The sequence below is a fragment of the Nanorana parkeri genome, unplaced genomic scaffold (genome assembly GCF_000935625.1).
Source record: "Nanorana parkeri isolate BGI_ZX_2015 unplaced genomic scaffold, ASM93562v1 scaffold1548, whole genome shotgun sequence".
Lineage (NCBI taxonomy): Eukaryota > Metazoa > Chordata > Amphibia > Anura > Dicroglossidae > Nanorana > Nanorana parkeri.
In genome coordinates this window covers 186,680-206,233 of record NW_017307816.1, presented here as the reverse complement: position 1 = coordinate 206,233, position 19,554 = coordinate 186,680, and the positions used below count along the sequence as shown (strand labels likewise).

The following is a 19,554-nucleotide window of genomic DNA, read 5'->3' as shown; positions in this document are numbered from 1 at the left end:
TTGAAATATTACTATGATCCAATTTTTTATACCAAAAAATATTCCTATGCCATTTTAGAATATCTTTAAAGGTTACGCAACATTTTATATATTTTCACAATTTCTATGCTTTAATTTATGACATACTGAAAGCATGCAGGTTTACATGAGGCAATTGCTTCTAATTTCTTAACTTTTCAGGAGGAATGAAGCCTCAAAATTTTTCCCACATCTGTATCTATATATATATTTTAAAAAAATGATATACAGTATCTCACAGAAGTGAGTACACCCCTCACATTTTTGTAAATATTTTATTATAGCATTTCATGTGACGACACAGAAGAAATGACACTTTGCTACAATGTAAAATAGTGAGTGTACAGCTTGTATATCAGTGTACATTTGCTGTCCCCTCAAAATAACTCAACACACAGCCATTCATGTCTAAACCGCTGGCAACAAAAGTGAGTACACCCCTAAGTGAAAATTTCCAAATTGGGTCCAATTAGCCATTTTCCCTCCCCGGTGTCATGTGACTCGTTAGTGTTACAAGGTCTCAGGTGTGAATGGGGAGCAGGTGTGTTAAATTTGGTGTTATCGCTCTCACTCCCTCATACTGGTCAATGGAAGTTCATCATGGCACCTCATGGCAAAGAACTCTCTGAGGATCTGAAAAAAAGAATTGTTGCTCTACATAAAGATGGCCTAGGCTATAAGAAGATTGCCAAGACCCTGAAACTGATCACATTAGTATGGTAATCATCTAGTTATTTATATTCTGTGTTGTGGCAGATTAAATTACTGTGATACTTTGAGACAAGGTTTGAGATATAACCAGGGGCAGAGTTGTGCATGACTTTGTAAGTCGTTGTTAATATTTTGAATGTTATCCTTTGGTTGATTGGAAGCCAGTGCAGGGATTGGCAGAGGAGGGTTGCAGACACTGAGCAGTTGGTTAGGTGAATGCATCTAGCAGCAGCATTCATGATAGACTGAAGGGGGATAGCCTGTGTAGAGGTAGGCTACAAGTGAGTGGATGAGTATCTTTGTGGTTTCATTGGTGAGGAAGGGGCGTATTTTGGAGATGTTACAAAGATAAAGGTAGAAGGATTTGGATAGTGATGTTGCTAGTTTGAGCTTTGCTGTAGAAGGGACTGCCAGAGGCTGATTCAAAAGCATGCATTTACACTGCTTGCAATAAAAAACACATTTATTGATGTATTAATTCATACAGAGCTGCATTATTCCACATCTTTTATATCTGTCTGCAGTTCAGCCTTAAGTATGGGTTCAGCAGATTTGATTTCTGATAGTCTGCAGTATATATGTTTAAGTACAGCTAAAAAATTTTTTATTGCCTACTGCTATGGGATTAAGTAACTTCTCAAAAATCAATACCTTCGGATATATTTTGACTACTTAAAATAAATGCTTACCATTTTAGTAAAAAAAAGGTGCACTGTGCAGTAAAATCTGGAAAGTGTGGAGAAATACAAGAAGTGTTAGTGTTATGCCTAAAAGTTCATAGTAGCCTTAATGCTGTCACAAAGGTCTCATATGTCTAATGGTAATCCAACTTGTGTTACTCTGTCTATTGCAGTGGTCTGCTGTCCTCTGAGTATGTGGAGATTAAGTATGATGAAGGAATACCAATACTTAACAAGGTAATTTGCATCCTTATGCTACACACAATTAGATTAAAGATCACCCCTTCCCATTAGTTTTTACAGGCCATTATTGCCCACCTGTAAAGTATAAATATACTGTTCTCTTTGAAAATGCTGATCTAATAAAAAGCTTATATTGGCAGATAGAAACAGCATACACCTATGATATAGGAAAACAAATTTATAAATACAATAGAAATAATATTAGATATTAGACACTTTAGAAATTAGAAATAAAGTAAACCTGTCACTCTGGACAGTTAGTAAACATGACCTTTAGAGTTAAAATCAGACACCGTGTACATAACTTTTTCTATCTCCTTGGCATACCAGCCAGCCACCACCATCCTCCCACTTACCTAAGTACAATGAACATTCCACTTTGATCAATGGAACAATATTCATTTTAAGTGAATGAGGTTAAAGCGTGTTATAGCTCTGACTTTGGTGCTAAAAGCCAGTTAGTGTCCTGAGTTTGCAAGCACCTGTGGTTCAGAGGAGGATTAAAAATATGCATACGCAGCTCCTGGTGCCTATGTTTAACTGTTAATGTCAGCTTTACTGCTTATGCAAAATAACAGAATTGTGTTAAGTGGTTGTGAATTTGGATATTTTTGGACATCTCTTTTCTGCATTACATTTTTATCCAAAAACAGAGCAGAAACAGGTAGTTCCCTAAAAATATTGTAACATAAGCTGGAGAGCCATAAGAGAAAATAGCTGCAAGCTTATACTTATATCAAACAGCAAATCTGAGCTTCAGTATTTAAATCCACTTGTTTGTAATATGTTCAGCAGCTGTGTACAATATATCAGCCCTATGCATATGGCTATTTTTGAAAGGATTTACAGAATTAAGTCACACAGCTTTGTGTGTGTTCCTTCCATGTAAAGGGAAACAAGTACAAAAGCAATGTAAAGCCTTCTGGTACCGTGCAGCGTGGCTGCTGTTTCTGATTCATGAGTCTAACTACTAGAGAAGTAGAAGAATGAGGGAAGAAAAAAGCCAAGCGCTCCATCAAGTCTACCCCCTTTTTATTTATTTATTTATTTTTAACCTTTTTGTCTAATTATATATCTAAGTCTGTTCCAAGTATGTTTACTTTCATGAACTGCTGACTGATTCACTACTTTCTACAGTTACTTCTAAACTTTTCTCCTGCTAGTTTAAGATTATGACCCCGTGTTCTTAATCTCAGCTTCATATTGAAAATTCTGCCCTGCTGAACCTTATTCACACCCTTAATATATTTAAAGATTTCAGTCATGCCCCCCCCCCCCTTTCCCTTCTTTTCTCCAGGCTGTAGATAATAAGTTCTGCGGTCTCTCCTGATATGTTTTATCCCTCAGACCGTTGCCTATTTTTGTTGCCCGTCCTTGGACTTGTTCTGTATTATCAATATCTTTTTTTTAACTGAGGTCAGAACTGGGCACAATATCCTAAATAAAGGTCTCACCCGTTGGTGATCCATCTAGTGATGCACCTCTGAATTCTATTTTTTCCACTGCCAGGCCTCACTGTTTTTTTTTATTTTGCAATCATCTGAAATAGGCACCCAGGATATTTTTCCTCTGTAGGTCTTGCCAACACAGTACCCCCAATATTGTACTTCATTGGAGGATTCTTTTTTTAAGTGCATTATTTAGCATTTTGAAATGGTCCAGCAATGACAAATTATGTTCCATTTTACAAACACTTCCAGCTATCAAGCACATCAATCCTATTGCACACCTGTTTGCCATCGGCAAAAATACATACCTAGTCCACCAAACTAATTATATCACTTACAATCAGATTAAATAGCAGAGGACAGAGTACAGAATCTTGCTGTACACCACTAGTGACTGGTCTTTGTTCTGACTGAACCCCATTTACAATCATACAAAACACAAAAAGGTCCCCAGCACACCTGCCAGCTAGCCTGCAACAAAACAAATTACCCTGTCAACTAGGGATGCACCGATACCACTTTTAGCTGTGCCACACTGTATTCTGGTCTGCAGTCTGGACATGTTTTTATCTATTTTGACCACTAGGGGGATACAAGCCTTAGTTAGCAATATCTACATAGTTAGTGTTTTTCTTTTTTTAAAATACTATATGCCGATAAACAGCAGTTTTGTGCCCAGCCCCATGAGGTGTGTCAGTACTAACCTGCTGTGTCGTCTTCTCCGTCTGCTTCAGCCACTCCGTGTGACAGCCTAGTCATCTGCTCCAGTGGCGTAACCAGAGTTATGGGCGCCCGGGGCAGAAATTTTTTTTCGCCCCCCCATATTATATAAACATCCACTGGAACTGTACCCCCCACCCCCACAAATATATATCAGCTAAGGAACTACAAGTCCAAGCATGCCATCATTGTCCCTGTACACCCCCCCCTCACACACACATATCACCCAGGCAACGGCAATATCTGGTTGATGTACAGGGGCAATGAGGGCATGCTGGGACTTGTAGTTCCATAGCTGATATGTTATGAAGCTGTATTCTACCTGAAAGTACTACATTGACATTATAGAACTAAGAATAGAACATAAAATAAAACTTTTTTTCTTCTTCTAATACTCACCTGATTCCTGGATCCACCAACAAGCGCTGCCTCCCGTATCCCATGCTGTTAGAAGTTGCATACAGCATGTGCTGGTGACTACTTAAACCGGCGAGCGCTGTGTGCAGCTTCTGGGAAGATACGCTATTAGCATAGCGATGAAGCCGGCTGCGCATTTTGCATCACTCCCGCTACGCTAATAGCTTATCTTCTTAGAAGCTGCACACTGCGTGACCTCTTCTCCCGCTGATTGGCCGATTGGATGATGACAGGCTTCCTCACCAGTCACTCCTGACTGGTGAGGAAGCCTGTCAATCATCCAATCGGCCAATCAGCGGGAGAAGAGGTCAGAATGGAGCAGATGACAGAGGAGGTCGCGGCCATCTTGCTTCATTGAAGACGCGATGGAGGTCCTGTGTGCGGCGGATTCGGGTCCCTGAAGATGGCGGACGCGGCACAGGTACTCGTTTTATGTATCAGAGTATTTGCACGAGTACTCATGCAAATACTCGGTATCGCCGCCGATACCGATGCTTGTATCGGTATCGGTGCATCCCTACTGTCAACAGTATGCGTTAAAAGCAGAGGTTTTAGTTGCACAAACCTTTGGACAAAAATATGTATAAGCCACACCGTCCCGTCAAGGCACCTCTGCAAAGTGTGGTCCTAACTCTATTTATATGAGTCTCCAAGTGGGAGCATATTAATGCAGTCGATAAATTCAATGCAGGTGTACCTGGAGGTAGTCTACTCCTCCTCCATTTACAATCACACTCTTGATATATTTATTTTAGCCAACTGCTTATCCACTAAACCACCCAAGGGTTAAGTCCTAGCTTTTTTATGAGATCGTAATGTGGAACAGTACACACACTGTAGACAGCACCACCCTGGTCTGAAACATTGTAACATTGTCAAATAATTAAATCAGATTACCCTGATATGATCTTCCATCAGTAAAGCCAAGCTGCTTTGGGTTGGACAAGTTGTGTGTTTTTAAACTTCAGTTGCTAAAAGCCTAGAAGTACCTGCTATGTGTTTACATTACAAGGCTGTAAGCCTGCCAAGATCTGCTCTCCACAGAAAGAACCTCAGATTTCAATGCTTGTGTTGTGAAAATTGGAAATAATTTCTCCACAATGCTTATAGATGGAGAGATGAGAGGGTATGTTTAAGGTGCTTTTACAAAATATGTAAATACTTTGTGTTGAACCTTCAACCCTTTTATGTCGGCAGCAGCAGGCCCCTGTAATCAGCCACTGGGAGATTACAGTCACCTAATCATTTCCACAGGCCATTTGTTAATGATTTCATTACTTTTGGTGTCTGAGCTATCATTCTCTGACCAGAGAGGCTGGGGAAGAAACTGCACAAGTACAATCTGTGCTTGATGAGCTTCAATGGGCTGCAAAGGTGACATTAGGGGTCTAGACCCCTAATGTGTCCTTAAAGAGCACCTGTCATTGCTAAAGTGCTTCCACGTGGCGGGCTTGTGAGCCCACAATGTGATAGTAATGAAATCAAATAAAAACGTTTAAAAAATAAAGTTAAGCACAATAAATTTAAAAACACCCAAACAAGTGGAAGTCTCCCACCCAGGCAAACACACACACATACTAACTCAAACATGTGCCAGGTGTGCCTGTGTATGAAAATTACGATTGACGATGCTTATGGTAGCTATGCTTGTGACTCCCTTTGTTTACAAAGTACAGAATGACTACTCCTGCTTGTATTGTTATGTTGTGGCACGTCAAGTGCTTGTTTTTCTCAACTTTTGTTATACAAAATCAAAATCTATTTTGGAAAATGACGATTGCGCCGCACATGTTAGGCATAGGTATGTTAGGGATGAAAATCGACATGATTATACTAATAACACACAGCATCAACATAGTAGTAGTAATAATGATGATAATAATACAAATTTAAATATTAATATTTTATTCTCAGCATCAGTGGTCCATGAAGCTCTGATTCATTCAAAAGCAATAGTATGTAGGTTAGCTTGAGTACATTTTAATATATTCTTATTTAATGTGAACCATGAAATCTTAACCCAGCAGAGCCTGGGAGATGGATTGTGTGTCCCATAACTCAGTTTTTTAGCTATTCACTATGAGAATTGGTCATTAAAGACAAGGACACGTTCAAGTACATATTTAAGAAGGCTTTGAAAACCGCAAATATAACCCTGAACAAGAGGAGGCCCAGGATGGGGTAAGACCAAATATGTTGAATACTAATGTTAAAGTTAGAACAATTAGATTTTAAACAATGGTGGGAGGTTACTGGTTGAAAACATAAGGGGTTGAAACCTTCTATTATGTAGTCTTATACTTGCAACTGCTTTCAGCTTGATGAAGAATACAATAATTATAAAATTAAGGAGAATGTCTAGTAATGGCCACAGCAAATGGGTGAAATAGGGAACCCAGATGTAGATGTCTTTGCACTGAACACCCCTAGGATGAATCAGCTCTTAGCATCTACCCAAAAGGGAGATTGCAATCTAGCAATCTACCCAAAATGTGAGTGCTGCGATCTTCAGGCATTGTGAGTTGACATACTCTTTCCTAAATTTGAATTCAAACTAAAACTATAATTTCTGTTTTTTTTTAATCTTTACTAACTTACACTTATGGGGAAAAAATAGTTTCATTAAGGTGTTCTAGCATGAAATCTCACTTTTGACTTTCACTGACTTCTTGACTGTAATCACTTTTTTTGTAATCCATAGGGAGGCGAGCACTGCTACTATCATGGTACCATCAGAGGTGTGAAGAACTCAAGAGTGGCAATATCTACTTGCAATGGTTTACAGTAAGGAGACATGAACACAACATTTTGCATTGCAGTTGCATGCATTTATTAAAATACACAATGTTAAAGGGTCAATATTGACATTACAGTTACAGATGGATGGTGAAAAAAGTAAATCACCCACAGGCTTTTATGGTCTTCAGGACCGCTGTAATGAGCTGTCCCCAGCAGATTTCCTAGCTCTTACTAATCCTATCCTGTCACAAAGTTCCTTTCTTCCTACAGTAGGAGATGTCTTAAAATGAACTCTGTTTTTTGTGGAGAAAAATCCTCTCCAGCCAACCATATGTATTGCCCTAACATTACTAAGCTTTACCGTAGAATCTGATCTACATCTAGTCGAGAATGAGGCAATTTCAGTGCATTTACTGAATTATTTCTAAGTGTAGGATTATTTACCCTTGTAGCACCCCCAGACACCCAGAGGCATGAGGTGGCCCCCCAAAGGGTAGGGAGGGCTGATATTTCACTCTTGGATGTGGACAGTAAATTGGGCACCAGTCACTTTAGGGACTTTTTAGATGCTTTAGTAAAGAACAGCAAAACTGGGAATGAGGGTATAGGGCTTCAGACATCCATGGCAAAAATAGACAAACTCCAGACTCACCGATCCCTTTCAGCTTCTACAGTACAGAAAATACTTCAGTAGAAAAGGGACTCACACTGTGCAGTAGAACAACAGCTGAATATGGATGAGCATGAGATCTTCCCTGGGAGAGACACCAGACTAGTTAATGAGGTCCATGCTATCTCCTGGCACTTGCAGCAGTTACAGGGTTCCTCTGGTTCTCCTCCCCAGATATCTCTAGACCCCACCTGGGTCCACATGTGGCCTCCTCCAGGCTTGAGGCCTAGTCAGCTTCTCCAACCTTATACATGTGTCCCCCCCCCCCCAGTCCAAGCCCGGTGGCGGACCCTCCTGAACATATGGCACTTCCTGAGTATTTATGCACTTTCCCAACATGCACCATGGGCCATGAAACTCCTAGTAATTGGCTGGTGAGGCATAGACACCCCTAATGTTCTCCTATTGGCTTCCCCACTCTGGTAGGGTCACACTCCATTCACAGGTAGGTGCAATCAATAGCAGAACACCTAGAATTAACCAACTAATACTAGACTATAAATCAGCCAGACTGATCACAGTATTAGCATCACAAAATTTTTGTAGCCACTTCACTTAAGGTGGTAGGGGCTACACAATAATCCAGCACAGATGGAAAGTATCTGATCAAAAATGGCACTTTCAGTGCAATAAACCTAAGGACTTTGTGCCCCCTCATCGTGATTTGACCTCAGGTTATCTCCAGACATCACAGAGTAGTAGCGTGCTAAGTACCGGAACAGGCCTATGATGATTGTGAGACTAGCTTTCAGAGAAATTATATGTTTCCTCCATGTTCACAAAAATTTAGTCTTTCTTTCACCCATCAACTAGATTCACTGCAATGCAAAATGGATAGGAAGCCCAAAAAGGAAGAGTGAGAACTCTTTATAATAGACATGGCAGGTGGGTAAACCTGGAGACTCCATTCCAAGATCCCATGGCCAGCGTTCCCAAAAAACATAATAAGCCCCTGAATGATACAAGCTGCTAGCGGTTACCCAGACCTGAAATATCCGTTTTGAATGACCTGGCATTTTACTTGATGTACATTTATTTTCGCCACACATGTTTTTTGCACTATGTATATAATATTGTGTCTATAATATTGTAATTGAATAAAAAAAATGAGACAGCACACATTTTTTTTGTGATCCAGTGGAATAAAATTGCCAATTAGGTAAAGTACTGGGATCAGGAAGTTTTAGCTCAATGTTTCCGTGTCTGGCTATGTCCCTAGGTCCAAAATATCAATTTTGCATGCGTTAACTGCAACAAAAAACAACCTCCCTTTTTCAAGACATGTATGTCATAAAGATGGTGGATTTGAACCCAGCAAAGCATACAGTATGTCCAACAGAAGAAATTCCTTATCAACTACATACATTTCAAAGATTTGAAAAAAAAAACTTTAATTCAGATTTGCACCAGTTTCTGCTATTAACTCAAACTCTTTTTTCCTACATCAATTCATCAGAATCATAGAATGTGCAGGTAGAATAAGGTCAGGAGTTTGTGAAACAATGTAGCGCACTAGGCACCTATGATTCCCCCAGTAATGAATAATCTGCCTAGATCAGGCAGGGGGAGAAGTTTCCTTAGCAGAAAGATTCCAGGGCAATGAGAAGCACTTTTTAGTTGCTATTCAACTGGCAAGAAAATTTCCTATTAGAGATGTCAGTAAAGAGTTCTTGTCAGACTTAAGTAATATACAAGAACGAGGGAAAAGGAGCATCGCAGAAAAGTAGCAAAATAATATGGATAGAACTCCTGGGTTTCAAAAATAATATTCAAACAACGCAATCCCTCTGACATAGAAATCCCATAGGTGGCGCTATCCAATGAACAAGTATATCAAATAGTATAAAGTGCATCAAAAATATTTTAATTAAACATAGAACGATATAAAGGTAAATCACCCTGTACAAGACATTTAAAAATCTTAAAATGTAGACACAGCTTGCCTAGAATGACCCTAGTGTAGGACAAAGTGTCTGACCAAATTCGTTAGTGCACTTCTCAAAATACAAAGTGCACAAACGAACACTCAGAAGGGACATTAAAGAAGCACTCTGGCTGGAAGCACCGTCCCAAAACCGACAAATTAATAAATAAACTGAGTAAATGAAATAAAAAAACAAAACTAATGAAACGTGGTGAAAAACTCGTCAGACGATGTGAATCACGTTGTTCTGGCGAGAAACATTAGTACCCTGCTATATGAACAGAGTGCAATTATAAGTGTATAAAGACTGCGTTTATAAATATTTGTCAAAGAGAGGGGACAGGTGCACCATCCCGAGAGGTTGATCCAAGGTCAATACAGACATTATATTCAGAATAAATCCATATACAGAAAACACCTATATAATATATAAGGTAAAATAACATAAAAATAAAATTATGAAGATCTGAATCAATCTTTGGCCTATTGTTCGATCTCTCAAATCATAAGTATAACTAAAGTCTAGATCCTGACATCATGAATACATAATTAGAAAAAAGAGAAGTAATTGAAAAAAATAGAAAGAAGCATTATGTTTGACAGGAAAATGGGTCAAAGGTAGCAACAAGGGAAACATTATATTTGACAGGTATATGGGTCAGAGGTAGCAACTGAAATTGATGGTGTCATTTAGTCCAGGTGCCTCATAGGACTCTGTCTGGTGAATCCACCTACATTCTCTCTGTAAGAAATGTTTGTCCCAGTCAACCCCCCGTCTGTGTTTGTGAACCCTATCCAGTACAAAGAAACGCAATTTGTCGGTTTGTCCATTGTGTGTGTTAACAAAGTGCCTGACTATGGGCGATCTTAAATCCCGGGCTGTTATGTCTGCTATATGATCCGAGATCCTATTTTTAAGCATACGTTTTGTTTTGCTGACATAAAACATGTTGCATTTACACAACAAGTTTTATGTCGGCAAAACAAAACGTATGGACACACAATGGACAAACCGACAAATTGTGTTTCTTTGTACTGGACAGGCTTTGAGAAAAGCCATGCAACCTTTAAAATGATTTGAATAACCACCAGGATTACAAATTATCATTCGAACACCATCCATTGAGTCATCATTGGGACATCTACTACGGAAGTACGGATGGACTTTTTTCTTGTGGCCACAAGATGAATAAGTGAGTAATCCAGTTATACATTGATACATTTGTATCCACTGCTTCAATACGGTGTACCCACTCACACCAGTGACTGCTTTGCACCAGTGACACTTTAACTCTGACTACTTTGTCCTACACTAGGGTCATTCTAGGCAAGCTGTGTCTACATTTTAAGATTTTTAAATGTCTTGTACAGGGTGATTTACCTTTATATCGTTCTATGTTTAATTAAAATATTTTTGATGCACTTTATACTATTTGATATACTTGTTCATTGGATAGCGCCACCTATGGGATTTCTATGTCAGAGGGATTGCGTTGTTTGAATATTCTTGTCAGACTTCCCAGCCCTGTATCCTGCCAATATGGAACCTCTCTCCTAGTCATGGATGCATTACATAGAAGTCTTCTGATGGTTATATGAGCCAAACGGATCCCACACATCCTTAGAACTAATGCTAAGAGGCTATTGTTTGACTATTGTATGCCTAGCCCATCAAACCTGGATGCTTTGGCATTGGTAGTCACCTTTTTCTGCTAGAAAAATGTATTTAAGTCTGTCCACTGTTTAGATTTTAGTTTTCCACCAACTTCTTTCTACAATGAAAGAGGTTCTAAATTCCCCTACATGCATATTTACGTCTACAGGAAAGACAATGAGTTAGGGTGCACCCATATAATAATAAGTGGTCATGTCTTAAACGCTTTCTTGCTGGAGTCTACATGACATTGAGTTAAGAAGTGAAGCTTTATATTATTGAAGAAATAGTGCTGCAGTGGTTTAGTAAAATGGTCCAAAAGACATCTTTACAAGAACACAATGTGGTGGATTAACATTAGAACATTTTAAAATAAATATTTTAACATATAAGAATAAAACAGTGAGGAAAATATAGTAGGGTTCACAAAGAAAAGCAATTCTGCTACTTTCATTGTTGATCCATGTTTGATCATTTCCTCTGTTGATACAACTTCTGCAGGAAACAAACTTTCGCAGTTTAAGCACCCTTCCCAGAAGACCAAGTAATGCCATATTTTTGTAAATTTTAAATTTAGTCATCACACCTTAATCCATATCAGGTAAGAAATAATTCCAGAGCTTAATAAATATTCTGACCATTGGAACTTCTCAGGATGTTGTGCTAACACCAGCAGCCAGGGGCAGCTAAGCAGCTAAGTGAGGATCCAGTAATACAGATCAGCATTTCTCAACCTTTTCTCAGTCATGACAGCCTTTAAAAGTATGCAAATATCTTGAAAAACCCAGTCTAAAATGTCGAAAACAAAAATGTAAAAAATTACATGTGGCCCCTCCAAAATCCATACCAGACCCTTATCTGAGATGTTGTAAGGCTCTGGTATGGATTTTAAAGGGAGATCCATGCAAAAAAACACAAAAACCTTCAAATCAGAAGCCCCCTTCACACTAGGAGCTCCTTTTACACTAGAGCCCCTTTCACATCAGAATCCCCTTTTCACAATAGAGTCTTCCTTTATATCAGGAGCCCCCTTTCATTTTAGAAGTCCCCCTCTACTTTAGGAGTCCTCTCCTTTCACATGCGAGTCCCCTCCTCTCACAGTAGGAGCTCTCCTTCACATCAGATGCGCCCCCCCCCACATCAGAGCCCTACCACCACATTAGGAGGCCCTGTTGTGGCAGCATGGCAGAGGATGGGAGGCAGATCAGGCATTAGCAGAAGTGAACTTCCTTCCTTTCTGAATGGATCCCACTCTCCCTGGATTTTAGTCATTTGTTTCCAAAGCGCTGTTGGCTTGGCTGCCTGCACAATGGAAAGGCATGATGATGTGTTTCAAGACATCCCTGAGGAAGCCAGAAGGCACCCTAGTTGAGAAAGGCTGATATATATATAACTGAGTCTTCCAAAACAGGAAACGAATAGAACACGATATCTAAAACATTACTACTTTTTCATAAAGCTTAAGAAAAAAAATTCCCCCCATGGTATTTCACAAATATCATCTGCAAGAAGAATACTCGAAAGGAAAGCTTACTTGCAAACTCAATAATAAGGTAGAAACATTATGGATTAAACTGCTGGGGTCTGATGAAACAAAGAACTGAACTCTTTAATGACTGTTAGCAAAGATACATTTTCCAAATATGAAGTGTTTAAAAAAAGAAGAAAAAGTTTAAAAACTGTTGATTAGGAAGATGAATCCTTTGATGCTTGGGGGTTCATTGGTAGCCAATGGCATAGGAAATAGTGCACAGGTAGAAGACGGAATATATTCTACGTGCATAAACACATCCTGTAAGCCAATGTCCCATAATCAGTAATGAAACTGAAGCTCAAAAAAGGCTGAATATTCCAAAAGGCAATGATCCAAAAACATACCTCAAAATAATTGAACTGCTTAAAAAAAAAAGAAAGCTTGCAGTTTTGTAATGTTATCTAGAGCCACCTAAATTGAAACTTTAAGGATAAATGTCAGACATGCAAGGTAATGTAAACTAAGAACCAAAAGCTGTAGGCACGCAATAGGCACTCAAAGGTGCGCAAGGCAACAGCTTCAGCTTGGATCACTTCATGTTTTTCGTGTTACTGTTCCTCAACTAAGGGAGCATGTGACCTCCTCACATGTGGCCCATGCACTGTCACATGAGGGAGTGAAGGTATCACCCTTAGTGTCTGATACTAGCCAACACTTTGAATTTCAGTGTGACTGCATTTGGATTATTGAGATTGTTAAAGTTTATATGGTAACTTGTATGGTCTCAAATGTACCTTTTTTTTTGCAGTGGAATGTTTGATGATGGCACCCACACCTATACCATACATCCAGTGGACCTAAGTCACACTACCGTAAGTATCCACACCAACATGAACATCATGAAAATTATAACAATCATTTACATGTTTAAGGTTATTGCACATGTGTACATTATTCAATCTTTAACAGTGCTTTAAATTGTTCTTCCCATGCACTACCTGACTTGACACTACTGTCCATAGAGTGTCAGTTGCTGCATATGAGCCCCAATGAACAACAATGGACAGATATTAGAATTGGAAAACCAAACAGGGTCTTGAAGATTCTCAGTAAAAGAGCCTGGCACTGAACAAGCTCAACCTTTTTTGCTGCAGGCCTTTGCAGAGGAACTAAACTATGCTCATGATGCTTATGTTTATAGAAACAGTTTTTTAATAGATTGCCTGTGTTGGTGAAGTCACAGAAAATGATGAAGCCTCTTGCATCAAACTTTTGGTAGGTGCAAATTGGGAGGGTAAGGGTGGAACAAGTAAAATCTGTTGCTTGCTCTAAAAAAATGTAGGTTTCTTGCTAATAGTTTACATCAAAGTATAAAGCAAAGATAAAATGAAGAGCTGCATTTGTAAAGAGCTTTCCGGTTCAGTTTGGGATCACAATGCACTCCTGGTGGAGAAAGATAATAGCCGGACTGAGGGTACAGGGCAATGGCAAAAGAGCATAGGTCTGTGTGGTTAAACATTGGTAGACACTGAAGAATGATCAAACTATTTTTTATTCTAAAAGACTGCAATCAGGTCCACCCCAAATTTTTCCCTTACCATCCCTTTAATATATAACCCTACTGTACCCCGTTACAAGATGACTTTGGCATGTTATAACCTATTGCAAAATCGCCTTCAAAATGTTTGATTTTAGTTATGGGTGGACATGAAATAATTTGAAATATGTTAACTACATGCCAAACATTTGCATAGTGCACAATATTAAGACAGTTTAAATCATTATGAAATATAATATATGGACTTCCAAAGAAAAAGAATAAATAGCATACCTACATCCCTATAAGTATATTCAACTCAGAGGTGAAAATTAAAAAACAAGGGGCTAGTAATATTGTAAAAATATGCTAACTTTGAAGTTAATGTACATCTAGGCTACTTATACAAATACACTCTTGACAACTACATATATATTAGTAAGTTACATATAATTGTGCTGCTGTGGGTTAAATATAGTTATTTTTCATCTATATGTAGATTCATTCTTTTAACCTACTGCTTACCTTTGTTAGACCGAATGTGCAACATCTGACAGTGAGTGTTCAAGATATTCTTCATCTCCTGCACAGAATATTTTGTGGGTGAGGGTTTTTGTGTTATGAGCCTGCTGGCTCCATTCACTGGGTTACTCCATTCACTGGGTTACCTGATCACCAAGGCCACCAGATGATCTCATACCACTGGGACTTTCTGAAATATTCTGGAAGTGACCTTATTCTTTTCATTTTAAGAAATATAATTTATGTTCCTTGATATCTCATTCAAAAAACAAAATATCATAAATAACACATTTTAAGCAGTAAAATATTAAATGTAGGTGTACATTGAATTAGTTATCAGGTTTACAGACTACACTGATCTTACATTTGTAATAAATAAGATATTTTATGAAGCTTGGTATGGGTTGGATTATTAAAAGGTAAGCAAAGAGCACTGCTACTTGCTATATTTATATTCAGTACTAGACATACAGTCTCCATTAGCACTGTGTTCTTGGCCCTTTGCTGAACATATCTCACTGCTTAAGACATTAATCTTATTGATAGTGGGTTAGATCATGACACCAAGCATACTTTGCTTAGATTCAGCTTGAATGCATTAAGCATTAATAACTGTTTACTATTTCTTCTCAGAAGTCCTTTACTATCTTCTGCAACAAGGCTGCCTAACCATTTAAGTGAGCCTTAGGGGCACTAAGGGGACACTAGTTCTCATCATCCTGCTGACCATCAGGGTTTACCCCCCACTTCATGGTCACAAGAAGTCTAGTAGTTCACTGCTTCCCAAAAACATATTGGGAGAATGTTATCAAATGCGTTCCCCCAGTTTGTCCAGTCCAAGTTCCAAGTTTCAGAGGAAACAATCCATTATAAAGCTCTGCATCTCCTGGCTCCTTCCAGTCCATTGTTTTATTCTGGTGTTTGCTCTACTGAATTACATCTTGCTGCAGAAAGGATTTAGAATGTTGTGCATTAATTAATAACTGGAACTGCTGAGAATCAGCAGTTACCAGCATTACAGAGGCTAATATAACTCAGCACGTACAGTGTACGTGGCCAGTCATATAGCCACTTTGTGACGGGACGTACACTGTACGTCTCCCGTCACGAAGGGGTTAACGCGTAAAAGAGCAAAAAATTATTTTATTAGGACTCATGACAAACTTATGTGTGTGTAGTTTTTGTTTACTTGTACAGGAGAAAAAAATACCTTCTCAGGTTTCTTGAAATAAAATATTAAAATTATGAAGATAATAATCAGCTACACTGAATTTACTAAGGTTTAAACTTTAAAACTTTTGGTTTAAAGGCCAAAAAAGGCAATAAAGTAGAGATGTATCATTGTATTAAAATCATAACGTCTGATAAAATATCTTTTTGCTGTTATACTTAAAATTACTGGGAAGGTTTAAACCCCTATGCATGCATTTCAGTTTCTCAAACACCAGGAAAACTTCCATGAAGGTTCTCATTTTCCAGGCCAGTAGTAGTTAGTCACATTCAGGCATTTCACAGCTCATCCATGCCAAATATTCATTCCTAATGAGTTTCCGCAACAAAACCCTGCATTTATATCCACCTGTGTGGATATGAATGTTGAGATATAGTCATGAAACTTGTTAGAACTGAAGAAATGGCTTAGATAACGTGAAACATCTTCAACATTGCAAAACAAGTCAAGTTGAATGTGACTAATTTACTACAAGGAAAAACATTAGGTCATTGGGAGCCAGAGGATTCCTTGTTTTAATAAAGATGGAAAGCCAAAGAAAAATGGAGTAGGCTCCCTAAGATGCACCTGAAAGGTAGTGAGCTACCTTGGCTGCTTGTAACAACCTTTTTTTTTTTTTTACATTTATCCTTCTCGGGGCTTAGTGACTACCCCCCATTGGAGCAACTCCAGCTTTTATAACTGACAGCTTGTATTTCCTATTACAAGATGACTAAAAAAATGTATTCTCACATAACGGCATTATTCCAGCTTCTTGTTATTTGATTTGGACCAGCATTTGTTGTTCTTCAGGAAAGCACAAGTCGCCCCCATGTCATAGAGAAAGCTCCAGGATCCCAAATTCCTAGTGCACTACACCAATCAGGTAAGCTCCACACACCATCACTTACATATTGTAAATATTTAAGACAGCTCATATCCTTTCTACTTCCTGATTTTTTTTCTAAAGCTCTGTTGTACAAATGAATAGTCTAAAACTATATTATACCATAAATGTAATAGATTATTGAAGCATGACAATTGTATGAAAGTGGATACACCATTAACGTCCACCCATGATAAAGGTGAACACTAACTATGTTGACGCCCATGTCAAAACGACTAGGGGAACCCCCCACCTTATTCTTCATCTCGAAGGCTTTCATATCTCTGCTTTCATGGCCGTTTATAGAGGTTTCCAAATGATATATAGGTTCAATTTAATCAAAAACTATTTGACAAATGCTTTTACTATCTGCATAAACTACTATGTAGCAAGACAGCGTAGAGCACCAGAGCAGTCATTTGACATGCTTGGTTTTACTCTGTGGGCCCTGACTGAAAGCATCTCCCTGCCAGGCTGCCAGTAATGAGACAGAGAACAGTGCAACCAAAAGACATCTGGATGCTGTTAGACAGCCCCAAATGTTTGGTGTGCAGTGACCAATCAGGTCCACCATATGCCTTGAGAGTTCCATAAAGTTTAGAAGTCCATGTCATGCAAAGAAACTCTTTCTTTTGTCTGGTTGGTTGTTAGAGCTGAGCTTTGATCCAAGAACATAGGCGTGCGCAGGGGCTGTGGCTGTTGTGCCTGGGCACACCCTAATTACCCAGAGCACAACACTGAAAACACAACAGTGGGCGCCGTGTTTTTAATTACTTAGCCGGTGGAGAGATCACTAGGATCTCTCTGTAACCAGTTCAGTGACACTTGCCACTTACATTCCTCACATAACAGCCGCAGTCCTCGATACCTGGAAAGCTGTGAGGGAGCGGGTGGGTGACCACCTGCCAAGGCTCCCTGCTCCATTACTGCACTACTGCTGAAAGAGGTAAGGGATAGTTGAAGAGATGGGAATTGGGGATGCTCCAGCTCTGTGTATGTATGTATGTATTATATATATATTGTTGAACTCGATAAACTTGTGTCTTTTTTTTCTACCCAACTATGTATATACACTGAGTGGCCAGATTATTATGACCACCTGACGTTTGTAGGCAAATTTGCTATAATTTCGCGCTGAAGTTGCTAGAGGGCCAGACCATTATAAATAGAGAAGCAGGCTGTTTACCATGGCAGTCGAAGTGATTTTTTTTCTGAAGATATGGGTAAACAACGCGATTTAACAGCCTTTGAACGTGGGATGATTGTTGGCACTCGGAGCCATGGAGCGAGATTCAGCAAGACAGCAGAATTAGTTAAATGTTCAAGAGCAGCTGTTGTTAAAGTGTTTAAAGACTTGACTGTCAGCCGAAAATCTGGGTCTGAACATGCAAACTGTGGCCGTCAGCGACTAGTCAATGTTAGGGTGGAACGGAGAGTGGCAAGACTGGTACAAGACAACAGAAGGACAACAGTGCATCGAATTACTGCAGATCTTAATCAGGGATCCTCTCAAATGATCTCTGAACGCACTGTACGCCGTACACTGCATCGTATGGGATGTGGTAGCCGAAGGCCTGTTCGAACACCTTTGCTGCCTGCAGTTAGGATAAAACGTCTCCAATTCGCACAGGAACACAAGGATTGGACAGTCGAGCATTGGAAAAAAGTCATGTGGTCCGATGAATCACGTTTCCAGTTGGATCATGCAGATGGCAGAGTGAGAATTTGGTGGAAACAGCATGAAAGCATGCACCCCACATGCATGAGTACAACCCTTCAAGCTGGTGGGGGCAGTGTTATGGTTTGGGGCATGTTTTCCTGGCATGATTTGGGCCCTTTAATTCGTGTGGAACAACATCTGAATAGAACAACATACCAAAGTATCGTTGCTGATCAAGTTCATCCTATCATGTTTATGGCGTATCCCAATGGAGATGGCTTCTTCCAACAAGACAATGCGCCATGCCACTGTGCTCGTATTGTGCAGGAGTGGTTTCAAGAACATGAGGGAGAATTTATCTTGTTTAGGTGGCCCCCACTATCACCAGATCTCAATCAAATTGAGCATTTGTGGGACGAGGTTGAAAGAGCCAGGCAGCTCGTGACTCCACGAGATGTTGAAAGGTGATGCGAGGAATCTGACACTGCACTGTTGCCCTTCTGTTGTCTTGTACCAGTTGTGCCACTCTCCGTTCTGCCCTAACATTGACTAGTTGCTGACGGCCACAATTCGCACGTTCAGACCCAGAGTTGTGGCGCACAGTCCAGTCTTTAAACACTTTAACAACAGCTGCTCTTGAAAATTTAACAAATTCTGCTGTTTTGCTGATACTCGCTCCATGGCTCCGAGCGCCAACAATCATCCCATATCTTCAGAAAAAAATCACTTCTACTGTCATGGTAAACAACCTGCTTCCCTATTTATAATGGTCTGGCCCTCTAGCAACTTCAGCGCAAAATTATAGATAATTATAGCTAATTTGCCTACAAACTTATATATATATACACACACTCGCATGTGTTTGTACTTTTGTGTGCACATCCTAATGCAATAGGCTGCACGCCTATGTTCAAAAACTATTGCATCAGGCTATTAAAACCCAATATACTGTGCCATTCCAAAGTTTCCCACTAATATTAATTTAAAGGTTGAGTCTGTACAGGGCTATAAAAACTAAATAGGGAAAAACCTCTCAAAGTG

At 39.3% G+C, this 19,554-nt stretch overlaps 1 protein-coding gene across 1 annotated transcript in view; it reads left to right on the top strand.

Moving 5' to 3' along the window:
* Window positions 1-19,554, top strand: part of ADAM23 (ADAM metallopeptidase domain 23) — a 176,564-nt gene that overhangs the window by 87,972 nt on the left and 69,038 nt on the right. Inside the window, exons 4-7 of the mRNA XM_018570527.1 lie at window positions 1,583-1,646; window positions 6,939-7,021; window positions 13,507-13,570; window positions 16,781-16,853. Coding sequence (XP_018426029.1) covers window positions 1,583-1,646; window positions 6,939-7,021; window positions 13,507-13,570; window positions 16,781-16,853 — 284 coding nt within the window. The remainder of the gene's footprint in view (window positions 1-1,582; window positions 1,647-6,938; window positions 7,022-13,506; window positions 13,571-16,780; window positions 16,854-19,554) is intronic.